Source organism: Rhincodon typus, chromosome 13, assembly GCF_021869965.1.
Source record: "Rhincodon typus isolate 14 chromosome 13, sRhiTyp1.1, whole genome shotgun sequence".
Classification (NCBI taxonomy): Eukaryota; Metazoa; Chordata; class Chondrichthyes; order Orectolobiformes; family Rhincodontidae; genus Rhincodon; species Rhincodon typus.
This window is the reverse complement of record NC_063344.1, coordinates 14269872-14283381: the sequence shown is the minus strand read 5'-3', so window position 1 is coordinate 14283381 and position 13510 is coordinate 14269872. Positions and strand designations below refer to the sequence as shown.

At 42.0% G+C, this 13510-nt stretch overlaps 1 protein-coding gene across 1 annotated transcript in view; it reads right to left on the bottom strand.

The window, feature by feature from the left end:
- Positions 1–13510, bottom strand: part of LOC109914594 (rho guanine nucleotide exchange factor 26) — a 178289-nt gene that overhangs the window by 40699 nt on the left and 124080 nt on the right. The window contains exon 11 of the mRNA XM_048604693.1: positions 1523–1677. Coding sequence (XP_048460650.1) covers positions 1523–1677 — 155 coding nt within the window. The remainder of the gene's footprint in view (positions 1–1522; positions 1678–13510) is intronic.

Here is a 13510-nt window from a genome sequence, read left to right as displayed (position 1 = left end):
ATATCCCCCTCCCCTCCCATGTCCACCTTCCACAGGGACCATTTGCCCCTCTAGGACACCCTGGTCCATGCTTCCTTCACCCCTGGCACCGCCCCCCACAGCCCCACGGCACCTTCCCCTGTAACCAGCAAAGGTACAACACCTGTCCATTTACCTCCTCCCTTCCCAGTATCCAAGGGCCTGAAAATACCTTCTAGGTGAAGCAACACTTCACTTGCACTTCCCAGAATCTAGACTACTGCATTTGCTGCTCACAATGTGGTCTCCTTTACACTGGGCAGGCGAAGTATGGACAGGGTGACTGCTTTGCAGAACATCGACATTCTGCTCGCAAAAAAGATCCTGAGCTACCTGTCACCTGCCACTTTAACGCACCACCCTGTTTCCTGGCCAACATCTCTGTCTAATGCTTGCTGCAGTGTTCTAGCGAAGCTCAGTGCAAGCTGGAAGAACAACACCTCATTTTCCGCTTGGGGACCCCGCAGCCCTCCGGACTCAATATCGAGTTCAATAATTTTAGGACCTAAACTCTCCTATGTCCTAGCCCCCTACCCCACACACCAAGCCTTGTTACCACATAGCCTGCCATTACACACCCCCTGTTATTAGTCACTAACAGTCCCCATTAACAACTATTCACCCTCCCAGCCTGATCGTTATCACCTCCTTTGTCTATCCAACTGCTCTGCTCTCTCTTCGGGCTCTATCCTATCGTTTATTCCCAACCCTGTGCCCCTCCCTACTTTCTGCATATAAACTGACATTTTCCCAGCTACCATCAGTTCTGACGAAGGGTCATCGGACCCGAAACATTAACTCTGATGTTTTTCTTGACAGATGCTGCCAGACCTGCTGAGCTTTTCCAGCAACTTCAGTTTTTGTTCCTGATTTACAGCATCCACATTTCTTTCGGTTTTTATTCCAGTCATTGGGTTTGTCTCCAGCGTCACCTTTAATTTTTTTGTAATTAAAGTGGTCCAAAGGGCCTGTACCGTGCTGTACTGTTCTAAATTTAATTGATCGGATTATAGTTCATCCCTTCACTTGTTATTCAGCTGCTGACTCTGTACTCATACCTTCTGACACCTTGATCACCTGTACAGACTTGTTATTCAGCCTATCGATTTTTCACTCACACCGTTTACATGATCTTTTGATCTCTTTGATTATAAAGTCAGTGCCTGGGTGCTCTCCTCACTTCACCTGATGAAGGGATAGTGCGCCGAAAGCTTGTGATCTCAAATAAACCTGTTGGACAATAACCTGGTGTCCTGTGACTTTTGAACTCGCTAGAACCACACACAGGCTTTGTTAACACTTTGTTTAAAAATAGCCCGATGATCCTCCTTGCAAAGGATGCTGATCTCCTACAGAACCAGTTCTGGGTGAGTCAATACACTCAGGAGAAATGATGGAGATGGGAAAGTGAGAGAAGGCAAAGGCAAGAGGGGTAAAGGTGAGTGGGAGGCAAGGGGAAGGGTCAGGAGTAAAGGAGAAGGGAGAGTGGGAAACATTAACTTACCTTTTCTTCTTTGTGACAATAAGGACATCGTTGAACAGGAAGAAATACACTTGTTGCCTTGACATGCGTTTGGAAAAAATCCCTGTGTCCTCGACGAAACCCATGAGCTCACCTCGCTTGGACAAAAATCGAGAGGAAGAGACCAGGGGAAATGGCTGGGAAAAGAAAATACCAGATTGTCAGGTCAGACAGAAAGGGTGCTAATAACAAATATTGATGCCATCTAATGATTCCCTCCTCAAATATAAAAAAAAAGCCAGAAAATTAACTTGTTCAGAATGTTCGCAATGGGATTTAGCAGGAGCACCTAAATGTCTCCTGTCACTCAACAAATGATCTGTTCAGATCTCAGAAGAATTTATTATTTTACTTTTGTAACAGATGCCTCTGGGAACACTCAGAAATTCAGTTTCTCAGATAAGCAAGTAACACCTTCAGCACTTTGTCACTTATCATAGGTTACTGCTATGACAACTCAAACAGTTTCCCCTTGCATAAATCCAATTAAACTCAGCAGGATGATGCTGGGCTTTTCATGAGTACTGGACAGAGACAACACAATGCGGAATAGATTTTTCCAACCTGCCTGCTGAGATCTAAAGCACATCCTGCCTGGGCCTGTCACATAATCAACTGGTAAAATAGCTTTATAGCCATAAAAACTTCATTTTTGTGACATGATGGATGTCACCGGCAAGTCTAGTTTTTAATGGCCATCTCTAGTTACCCTGGAGAAGGTGGTGGTGAATCATCTGTTTGAGCCACTGTCATCTTTTGATGAAGGTTAACACCCACAGTGTGTCCTTTTGGGAAAAAAAAAATTCATAAAAATATCCAAAAGTACATTCTGAAATATTTCAAATTGCAGGTAATGAAAAATGCAATAAAATAGAACTTTTCTCTATTGAGTATGTTCAAACAAAATGGTAAGGTACGGAAACCTACACAGCAAGGTCTAGAAGAGAGAGAAGAGGTAAAGAGAGAAACAAGAGCAAAAACAAAAGACAGAATGGAAAATAAGAAGAGAGTTAGGCAGAGAATTCAAGGGCACGAATCAAACAAGGCCACAGTGCAAAATAATGTGGACAGGATTAAACAGGGTTAAAAAGACAAGCTGTGCCTTAATACACAGATCATTTGCAATAAAGTCAATGAATTAGTCACGCACATGCACAAAAATAGGTTTGATATATTTGGGATTACAGAAACATGGCTACACGTTGACCAGGGATGGGAATTGAATATCCAGGGTATCAGTTTTTTGGAAAGACGACAAGGAAAATGAGTTAGGATAGCATTGCTGATTAAACAGGACACTAATGCGATAGTGAGGAAGGATATTAGCTTTGCTGAAGTAGAATCTGTATGGGTAGTGCGTAGAAAGACCAAAGAACACCAGTAAGCAATAGTAGGGTTGCATACAGACCCACAAAATGTGGTGGTGAAGAGAAGACATTAAACAGGAAATTAGACTTGCAAGCAATAAAAGTGCAGATGAAATTGTCGGCAACTTTAATCCATATATAAATTCAGCCTCAACGTGGACTTCCATCCTCGAGGTGATTCCAAAGCAGTCTCCCATCCTCAAGAGCATTGAAGTGAAGCCCTGCACAGTCTGGAGTCAAGGCTCAGCTTGGACTAGAGGCGAGATGCCAGCATGGACTGAGTTGGAAGAGCTGTTATTCTGAACTTTTTATTTCTCTATTTTTCTAATTTATTCCTATGATCTGTAATGCTGGACTTTTAATTTCTTTATTTTTTGAATTTATTTTTCCCTAAGAATTTGTACTTAAGAATCTGTCCCTTGGTACCTTGTACCTCAGATGGCGCCTTAAGTGGCAACTTGTAAACTTTTCTCTGTACTCATTTGAGTACATGTGACAATAAAGCTCATTCTAATTCTAATTCGGTAGCAAAAACTGGAAGGCAGATGATAATCTGATGGGCAACAGAATGAGAGAGGAGGAAACACAATGAGACTTGAGTGTTTTTGTATACCAGTTGCTGAAAGTCAGCAGGCAGTTGCAACAGGCAGTGAAGAAGGCAGATGGCCTTCATAACAAGAGGATTTGAGTACTGGAGCAGGGATTCTTACTGCAATTGTAAAAGATCTTGGTCCGACCACACAAAGAGTATTGAGCTCAGTTTTTAATCTAAGGAGGGATATCGTGGCTGTGGAGAGATTGCAATAAAGGTCTACGAGACTAACTTCTGGGATGGCAGGACTGCTTATGAAAAGATACTGGGTAGATTAGGAGAATGAAAGGAGGTGTCTCTCATAAAAACTTACAAAATTCTAACAGGACTAAACGCAGGCAGGATATTCCTAATGACCATGGAGTCCAGAACCAGGGCTCACAGTTTAAGGATATGGGATAGGCCATTTAGGACTGAGATGAAGAGAAATTTCTTCACTCAGGGAGCGGTGAACTTGTGGAATTCTCTCCCACATAAAGTGGTTGAATATATTGAATGCTTTCAAGAAGCAATTACTTATATTTCTTGGGGCTAAAGGGATCAAAGGGTATGGGGAGAAAGTGGGAACAGGGTGCTGAGTTGGATGATTGGTCATGATTGCATTGAATAGTGGAGCATGGCTCAAAGGGCTGAATGGCCTACTCCTGCTCCTATTTTCTACATTTCTATGTCGCATTTTGCATGCCTCAATTCAATTGCAATACACTTGTCATTGGCTATATACCTTCAGTGACAAAGACACAACCCAATGAGATCTATAACTTAGCAGTCCCTTGGTACACTACGGATGTCAGGTAGAAAATTGCAAGGTTTTGATTCAATGGAAATGAAAGAACTGCAATATATTTCCAAATCAGGATGTACAACCACTGCAGCATCACTAGTGTGCAGAAGTTCTCGGATCAGCGCAAGTTGCACTTTTGTGTTATCTTTCAATCTGGATAAGTTGAAGACTTGGCTGTCTAATAGTATTTAGAGGTAGAAAGTTTACATCTCAGGAAGGATAGCATAGGTCAATCAGACAGAGAGAAAAAAATACAAAACAGAACAAGTTTAAGAAATTTCATTTCATTCTTGATCTCAAAACTGTCAGAGGTGGCGGCATGAAATGGAATGCTGCCCTTTATGTTACGAAAGGACATTACGGGACTGCAAAAGTTTGGGAGGGTAGCTGATTTTCTCTAGTATCTGATAGAGAGATACTCAGCTCAAAGTGTTGAGTGCCATTGTTAGATGCACAAAAACAAGGTGGAGCAGTCTTTGCTCCTCTCTGCAGTTCCCTTGAAGCTAACATAAAGGGAAGATCATGTCTACCAGGGATATACTTGAGCTGAAACCACACCGTGCCTCTGGATGTGTTTTGTTGACCAGTCATGACCAGCACAGGTGGCTCCCGGAGGACTGGAGAATTGCTAATGTTGTCCCCTTGTTTAAGAAGGATAGCAAGGATAATCCAGGTAATTATAGACCGGTGAGCCTGATGTCAGTGGTGGGGAAGCTGCTGGAGAAGATACTGAGGGATAGGATCTATTTACATTTGGAAGAAAATGGGCTTATTAGTGATAGGCAGCATGGTTTTGTGCAGGGAAGGGCATGTCTTACCAACTTGATAGAATTCTTTGAGGAAGTGACAAAGTTGATAGATGAGGGAAGGGCTGTGGATGTCATATACAAGGACGTCAGTAAGGCGTTTGATAAGGTTCCCCATGGTAGGCTGATGGAGAAAGTGAAGTTGCATGGGTTCCAGGGTGTACTAGCTAGATGGACAGAGAACTGGCTGGGCAACAGGAGACAGAGAGTTGTAGTGGAAGGGAGTTTCTCAAAATGGAGAACTGTGACCAATGGTGTTCCACAGGGATCCATGTTGGGACCACTGTTGTTTGTGATATACATAAATGATCTGGAGGAAGGTATAGATGGTCTGATTAGCAAGTTTGCAGATGACACTAAGATTGGTGGAGTAGCAGATAGTGAAGGGGACTGTCGGAGAATGCAGCAGAATATAGATAGATTGGAGAGTTGGGCAGAGAAATGGCAGATGGAGTTCAATCCAGGCAAATGCGAGGTGATGCATTTTGGAAGATCCAATTCAAGAGCGAACTATATGGTAAATGGAAAAGCCCTGGGGAAAATTGATGCACAGAGAGATCTGGGTGTTCAGGTCCATTGTACCCTGAAGGTGGCAACGCAGGTCGTTGGAGTGGTCAAGAAGGCATACGGCATGCTTTCATTCATCGGACGGGGTATTGAGTACAAGAGTTGGCAGGTCATGTTACAGTTGTATAGGACTTTGGTTCGACCACATTTGCAATACTGCGTAAGTTCTGGTCGCCACATTACCAAAAAGATGTGGATGCTTTGGAGAGGGTGCAGAGGAGATTCACCAGGATGTTGCCTGGTATGGAGGGTGCTAGCTATGAAGAGAGGTTGAGTAGATTAGGATTATTTACATTAGAAAGACGGAGGTTGAGGGGGGACCTGATTGAGGTCTACAAAATCATGAGAGATATAGACAGGGTGGATAGCAAGAAGCTTTTTCCCAGAGTGGGGGACTCAATTACTAGGGGTCACGATGTCAAGGTGAGAGGGGAGAAGTTTAAGGGAGATATGCGCGGAAAATTCTTTACGCAGAGGGTGGTGGGTGCCTGGCACACGTTGCCAGCGGAGGTGGTAGAGGCGGGCACGATAGCGTCATTTAAGATGTATCTAGACAGATCCGTGACTGGGCAGGAAGCAGAGGGATACAGATCCTTGGAAAATAGGCGACAGGTTTAGATAGAGGATCTGGATCGGCACAGGTTCGGAGGGCTGAAGGGCCCGTTCCTGTGCTGTAATTTTCTTTGTTCTTTGTTCTAGTCAATGAAGCCTTGATGGAATGACTTTGGGAAAGGCCTTTTCATTGACATTAAATAGTGAGAGCCTTCTCAGTAGGTGTTGCAATCCCCTTTGTTCTTGTATCATGTGATGTTTGCGTCATGTATATGGTGTGGGACAGAACCTTCACTCCAGTACAGCATAAGGTGGTCAAGACACTATGGCAGGAGGTGGGGCTTTCAGTCATTCAGTAGCTGGGCTGGTGTTGAGGACTTTCCCTACTGCGAGTGAGTCAATGACCTTTTTAATCTCAACTGATAGCAGCTGTGTATGAAGCTCAGATACAACAACATAGTTGCAGAAGATCATCAAGCATATAACCATATCACCTAAGCATGACTTGGGTACAGTGTTCCACCCAGTGGACCATTTTCCCGTTCTAGTCGATGAATACGTCCCCAGATCTCTGGATTTCAAAGGAGCAACTTTGTTAACGATAGGAGTGAATTCTGAAAGTTCTGAACATAGCATAAAGATTACCACTGTCACTGTTAGTTTGTATCTTGTCACATCCATTATTCCAATACTTTTTTGTCCAAGCATGCACAACTCAACAATGATGTAAAAATTAGTGAAGGATGTCCATGTGAAGCTTTTCACAAAAAAATTCCCTTTCCTCTGTTGATGTTCTATGCTAGCAATGAAATCTTTGTTCAATAAAGTACACATCCAATGCCAAACATGAAGCAAACTGTTTCCTAGAATTGTAGATTGAATAATAGGAACAGCGGGAGGTTTAATTCCTATCCATGTAAAGAATGGAACAGATTAGCAGAAGTAGTGGCTTCTTTAGTAGGTCCTAGTCTATAAGGCGTCTGCGCAATTGTTTGAGATTAACTTGCTAATTCTGACTGTGTTGACAATTTAATAACCACTGCAATGGAAAAAAACATTCAGAGATAGTGCACAAATCAATATATCATTATGGCTATTTTAACAAAGTTATGTTGTCAACAGTTCGAATAGGGCAGGCAAAAAGCATGGTAGGCGGATAAATGAGAAGTCTTGAAAAGTGATTTACATGCTATAGAAGGGAAATAAAATTTGCATTTATATAACCTTTACACTTATAGGTTGCAATACATTTCAGAATTGAAAACATCTCAAACTGTTTTACAGCCAGTTATGGATGAGTCATACCTACAATATAAGCAAATACAGGTGGTGGGGGGAGAGTAGAAGAGAGACAGACGGGGAGAGGGCCTTACGATCTCTTAGAATCTCCTGGTCGACCCCTAAGCTTTCCTTCTCTTCCCTGCATGCTCTGGGAATTTGCCACCTTCTCCATCCCCATGTGCAACCATCACTCTCCCCACCACTGAAATCCACGCAAAAAAACTGTGGGCTTCCCTACATATGATATCATACGTAAGGTGTACATGGTGACATCAGTGCTGGGAACGTGTGCTCCCCAAACAGTGTGCATGTGTAGTCATCATTAGTAATCGATATCAGCGGTCGCTCTCTTTTCTCAGTGTCTACCTGTGAGTGCAGCTAGGTTTAACACTTCATGTCCAGAAACTGAACTGGATTAGCCATATCAAAGAGCAGCTCAGAGGCTGGGAATCCTGCAGCGAGTAACTCACCTCCTGACTCCCCAAAGACAGTCCACCATCTACAGAGCACCAGTAAGGAGTGTGATGGAATATTCCACCATTTTCCTGGGTGAGTGCAGCTCCAACAACACTCAACTTCAGGACAAAGGAATACGCTTGATTGGAAACACATCCACAAGCATCCACTCCCTCTTCCACTGACGCTCTATCTGCAAGATGCACTGCAAAAATTCGCCAAAGATCCTTAGATAGCATCTTCCAAACCCATGACCACTTTCAACTAGAAGGGAAAGAACAGCAGATACATGGGAACACCACCACCTGCAAGTTCCCCTCCAAAACACACTGTTTCCTGACTTGCGAATATATGGTCATTCCTTCCTGAAACTCTCTTCCTAACAGCATTGTGAATTTACCAGCACTAAATGGACTGCAACAGTTCAAATAGTCAGCACACTGTCATCTTCTCAAGGGCAAGTAGGGATGGGCAATAAATGCTGGCTCGGCCAGCGATGCTCACATCTCATGAATAAATGAAAAAAAAACTGATTGGTATAAGATGCTATTACTAAATTTCTTGATTTCTTTAATATCTGAAACCCTATTAATATCTGTCTTGAATACATTCAATGACTGAACCTCTAAATCACTGTGGGTTCGAGAATTTCAAAGATTCACCACTATCTGAGTGAAGAAATCCCTCCTTATCTTAGTGCTAAATGATTTGTCTCCTGGTTCTGAACCCACCAGCCAGTAGAATCATCCTTCCTACTGTTGAGGTGTGTAAAAATTATGTTTGATTTTGTAGTACAACAGCCCTTGTGAAACTAAAGCATTTAATGTCTCCCTGTACTGCTATAGCAACAATGAATTCCAAAGATGAACAACCGTCCCTTGTTCCACACAAGGCTTTTGTGCAAATGATGGGAGTTATGCCAGATGATGTATTTCCTGTAATTTGGGCATCACTAAACTATGTCTGACCAAGTATAATGACTTGTATTTAATAGCACCTATTACAATCTTGATATGTCCAAGTACTTTATAGCCATTGGAAGTGCTATCACTGTTATAAAGTAGGAAACACAGCAGCAATCCATTCTCACATAGCAATGTGATAATGAATCTAGTGAGGCTGAATGAAGGATAATTAATGGCCAGGACATTGTAGAGGAACTGTCCTTTTCTTCAAAACAGTGTCATGGATCTTTCATATTCAGGTCAGAGGGTAGATTGATCCTTGGTTCGCTTCTCTTTCGAAAGATAGCACTTCTGACAGTATGCTTCCCCTTTGGTACTGCACTGCAGTGTTAGCCTTCAAGTTTCCAGAAAAGGATGGGATCCAGCACCTTTTGACTCAAAGGAAAGAGCATTACCCAGTGAGAACTTGCACACAGGGAGATTTCTTTCAGAACAAAAGTTCATGTCCTTCCAATTTACCTGCTGTATATCTCGAGAGGATGACAACTGTCATAGTGAGATTATTCAGCACTGGTGGAACCAGTGATGGAGGCACACTCTTTTCTCTCTACTCATAAACTAGTTTTCCTCACAAACTCATTTACTTTACAGCACATTTACTTTTCTTTTAAAAGAGGCACTAAAACTGCAGAGAATAGCCAATTCTATTTGCATCTCTTTCTGCAAAATGTGCCATCAAATTTAAGTCAGGCCAAATACATAAAGATACAAAGGATTATAGAAAAGGAAACCCTTTGAATAAGAGATTTTTTTCACCATTCGTTGAACTGATGACAAGAATGCGACCGTTTCAAATTAAGTTGTTTATACCAGCAGTGAATTTGAATTTGCTGTCCTTTGCTTTTCCGTCAGTAAGCAACACTCTGGATACATTGAAAGCCTCAGACCCAGTGACATTTTAATGTGGCAAATGAAGTACAGAAAGGCTGCATTGTAAGGCTGAGAACAGCAACGTCCATTTGCATTTGACTGAGAGGATCCTACAAGTCAGTGGCTACTGACAGGAATGTGTGAATGAGCTCCTTCCCATTCTGGTCCATGGAACCAATAGCTAATGAAACATTTTTCCCCAATTTGGGAGCATATCTGCCTGAAATGAATCTGAGAGCTGAGGTGACGGTGGAGATTTCGCTATGTGAACTAAAGCAAAGGATGGGGAAGTTCACCTTGAAAAACACCAAACAAGTTGAGGAGCAATATGGATAATGGCAAGCAAGAAGAAAATGCACACATGAACTTTAATTATTTGTGTGTTTGTGTGTGTTAAAAACACACAAAATTCTTAAGAGATCGATGCGGATGGTTGTTTCGCCTTGTGGGGAAATAGTCATGCAATGCTCTGTTGAAGGCTTCAATTTACCCTGCCTCCTCCATATTTCCAGCCAATGCATTCCAAGCTGGGCCACTCACTGTATGAAAAGGTTTTTTCTCACCTCATACTTGCTTCTTTTGCAAAACACTTTAAAACTGTGCCCTCTGGTTCTCAATCTGATTGTGAGTGGGAACAATTCTCTCTCCACTCTGTCCGGATTCCTTACAATTTAAAAAAGTTCTATCAAATCTCCCCTCAGCTCCTGCACAACATTTAGAAAAGTATCCTTTACATTGTATCTTCATGTTGTTTGTACCAAAGTGTATCACCTCATATCACTTCACACTTTTCTGCATTATATGTCACTCACCATATATCCATCCACTCCACCAACTTGTCAATGTCTTTTTCAAGTTCGACACTGTCCTAAAAGCTTAAAAGTTCTCCCAAATTTTGTATTGCCTGCAAACTTTGAAACTGTGCCCTAAGATTGAGGGTCCCAATACTGATCCCTGGGGAACTCCACTATAAATCTTTTAGCCTGAAAAATATCCACTGACCTTTATTCTGTTCCCTATTGCTCAGTCAATTTTGTATCCATGTTGTGAAAATGTCTTTTGTGTGACTTTGTATCAAACACCTTTTGGAAGTCCATGTATATGACATCAACAGGCTTGCACTCATCAACCCTCTCTGTCGCCCCTTCAAAAATCTCTGGCAAGTTAGGTACAATTTTCACACAACAAATTCATGCTGACTCTTCTGAATTAACTTCTAATTTTCAATGAGGCTATCAATCCTATCTTGAATAATTGTTTCTAGACGTTTCCCCATCACAAAGTTCAACTGAGTGGACTGTAATTGCTGGGCGTACTCTTACAACCTTTTCTGAGCAAACATGTTACATGTGCAATTATCTGGCTCTCTGATACCACCCCAGAATCCAGGATAGATTCAAAATTTATTGCCAGTGCCTCTGTAATTTCCATACTCACTACCTTCAATAGTCTTTGCTGCATCCCATCATTTCTGGTGCCTTATCAACTGTAAATACCAATGTCATATCCAACAGCTACTCTTAACAGTTTTAAACCTTTGTAATGATGAGTTGCCTCCTCTGACACAATGGCCTGGGCAGCATCTGCCTCTTTGGTAAAGACAGAAGCAAATTATTCATTTAACGCCTCAGTCATGCCTCTTGCCTTCATGTGTAAATCCCCTTTTCAGTCTTGAATTGGCCATTTTTATTTACTCATTCATGGGATGTGGGTATCATTGGCTAGGCCAGCATTAATGTCCCATCCCTAACTGCCCTGATGGCAATTAAGAGTCAATGACATTTTACCACCCTTTAACTGTTTAAGTGCTTTATAGAAGACTTTGGGTATTCACATTATGTTAGATACCAGTCTTTACTCAGAATCCCACCTTGCTTCTCTTACTAGCTTTTTCACGTCCTGTCTGAACTTTCTGCATTCCGCTTGGTTCTCAACTGTATTTTCTACTTGACACTGGACATAAACATACATTTTCTTCTTTAATTTAGTTTCTATCTCCCTTATCATTCAGGGAGTACTGGATTTGTTTGTTCTACCTTTCCATTTTGAGACAGCATATGCTGACTGTGCTCAAACCATCTCCTCTTTGAAGGTAGCCCATTGATCAGTTACTTTATTTCCTGCCAACTTTTGTACCAATCTATCAGGCCCAGTTCTGTTCTTGCCCCACTGAAGTCTTCCATCTGCCAGTTGATTATTCACAGTCTGACTGACCAGTGTAAGCTTCTACCATCATTCTAAACCTGACAATATAATGATCATTGTTCCCTCAATGACCCCCACTGTCACTTGATCTAAATGGCCTGCCTCATTCCCAAGAACCAATGCTAACAGTGCCTCCTTTCTTGTTGGACTGGACACATCATACTAGGACACATCATAGGAATTTCTCCTGAACACAATCTAGGAATGTCTGCCCCTCCCTCCCTGCACCTTACAATTATCCCCAGTCTACACAACTGGTAATTAGGAGGGCTCAGTTATTTCAGTTGGATGGCAGGTTTGCAAAACAGTATGATGCATATGGGTTCAATTCCTACACCAGCTGAGGTTACTGTGGAAGACTTTCCTCCTCACCTCTCCCCACACCTGAGGAGTGGTGACCCTCAGGGTTAAACTACCACCAGTCGTCTCTCTCTAATGAGAACAACTCTCTGGTCTGGTACGATTATGGTGATTACTTTTTACTGGTAATTAAAGACCCAATTATAACTACTCTACAATGTTTACACCTCCGTAATTTCTTTGTTTCTCTTTCAGATTTGTTCCTCCCGATCCTTCCTACCAGTTGGCAGTCTCTCTGCTACATCAAGCAAAATAACTGCATCCTTCTTATTCCTTAATCTAGCCAAATTGATTCTTTATTGAACCCTCTGGGACATCCTGTTTTTCCAGTACTACAATGCTTTCCTTAACCAAAAGACACAATTCTTCCCCTTGTTTCCTTTCCTATCTTTTCTGAACACATTGTTACCAGGAATATTTAATACCCAGAATTATCTAATTCCCTTTTGAAGGCCTCGATTGAACCTGCCAACACTACACATGCTGTATATTCTAGTTCCTTACCACTTGCTGCATTCTTGAAGCCTTCATGAGTGGAAACACTCCCTATCCAGTCTCTCTAGGCCTCTCATGATTTGAATTCCTGTCGAATCTCCCCTCAGCCTTCACTTCTGCAATGTAAACAGTCCCAACTTCTCTGATCTGAAGGTCCTCAAAACCATTTTCATGAATCTGTTCTGCACTGTCTCCAATGCCTTCATATCTTTCTTAACGTTTGGTACACTGAATGGGACAAAATATCAGCTGAGGTCAAACCAATGTTTTATACGGGTTTAACATCACCTTCTTGCTATTTTACTCTATGCCCCTGTTAATTAAGTCAAGGATATTGTATGCTTTATTAACCACACTCTCAACCTTCCCTGCCATCTTCAATGACTTATGCCCAGGTCCCTCTGTGCCCCTTTAGAATTGCAGCTTTTATTGTCTATTGTCTCTTGGCATTCTTCTTATCAAAGTTCATCACTTCACACCATGCCACACTGAGCTTCATCTTCCACTTGTATGCCCGTACCACCAACTTTGCTATGTCTTTTCAAAGTTCTACATGATGCTCCTCAAAGTTTACAATGCTTCAAGTCATCCACAAATTTTGAAACTATGCCCTGTACACTGAGGTCTAAGTCATAAGATTATAATGCCTCTTCCATTATTTTATATCCGC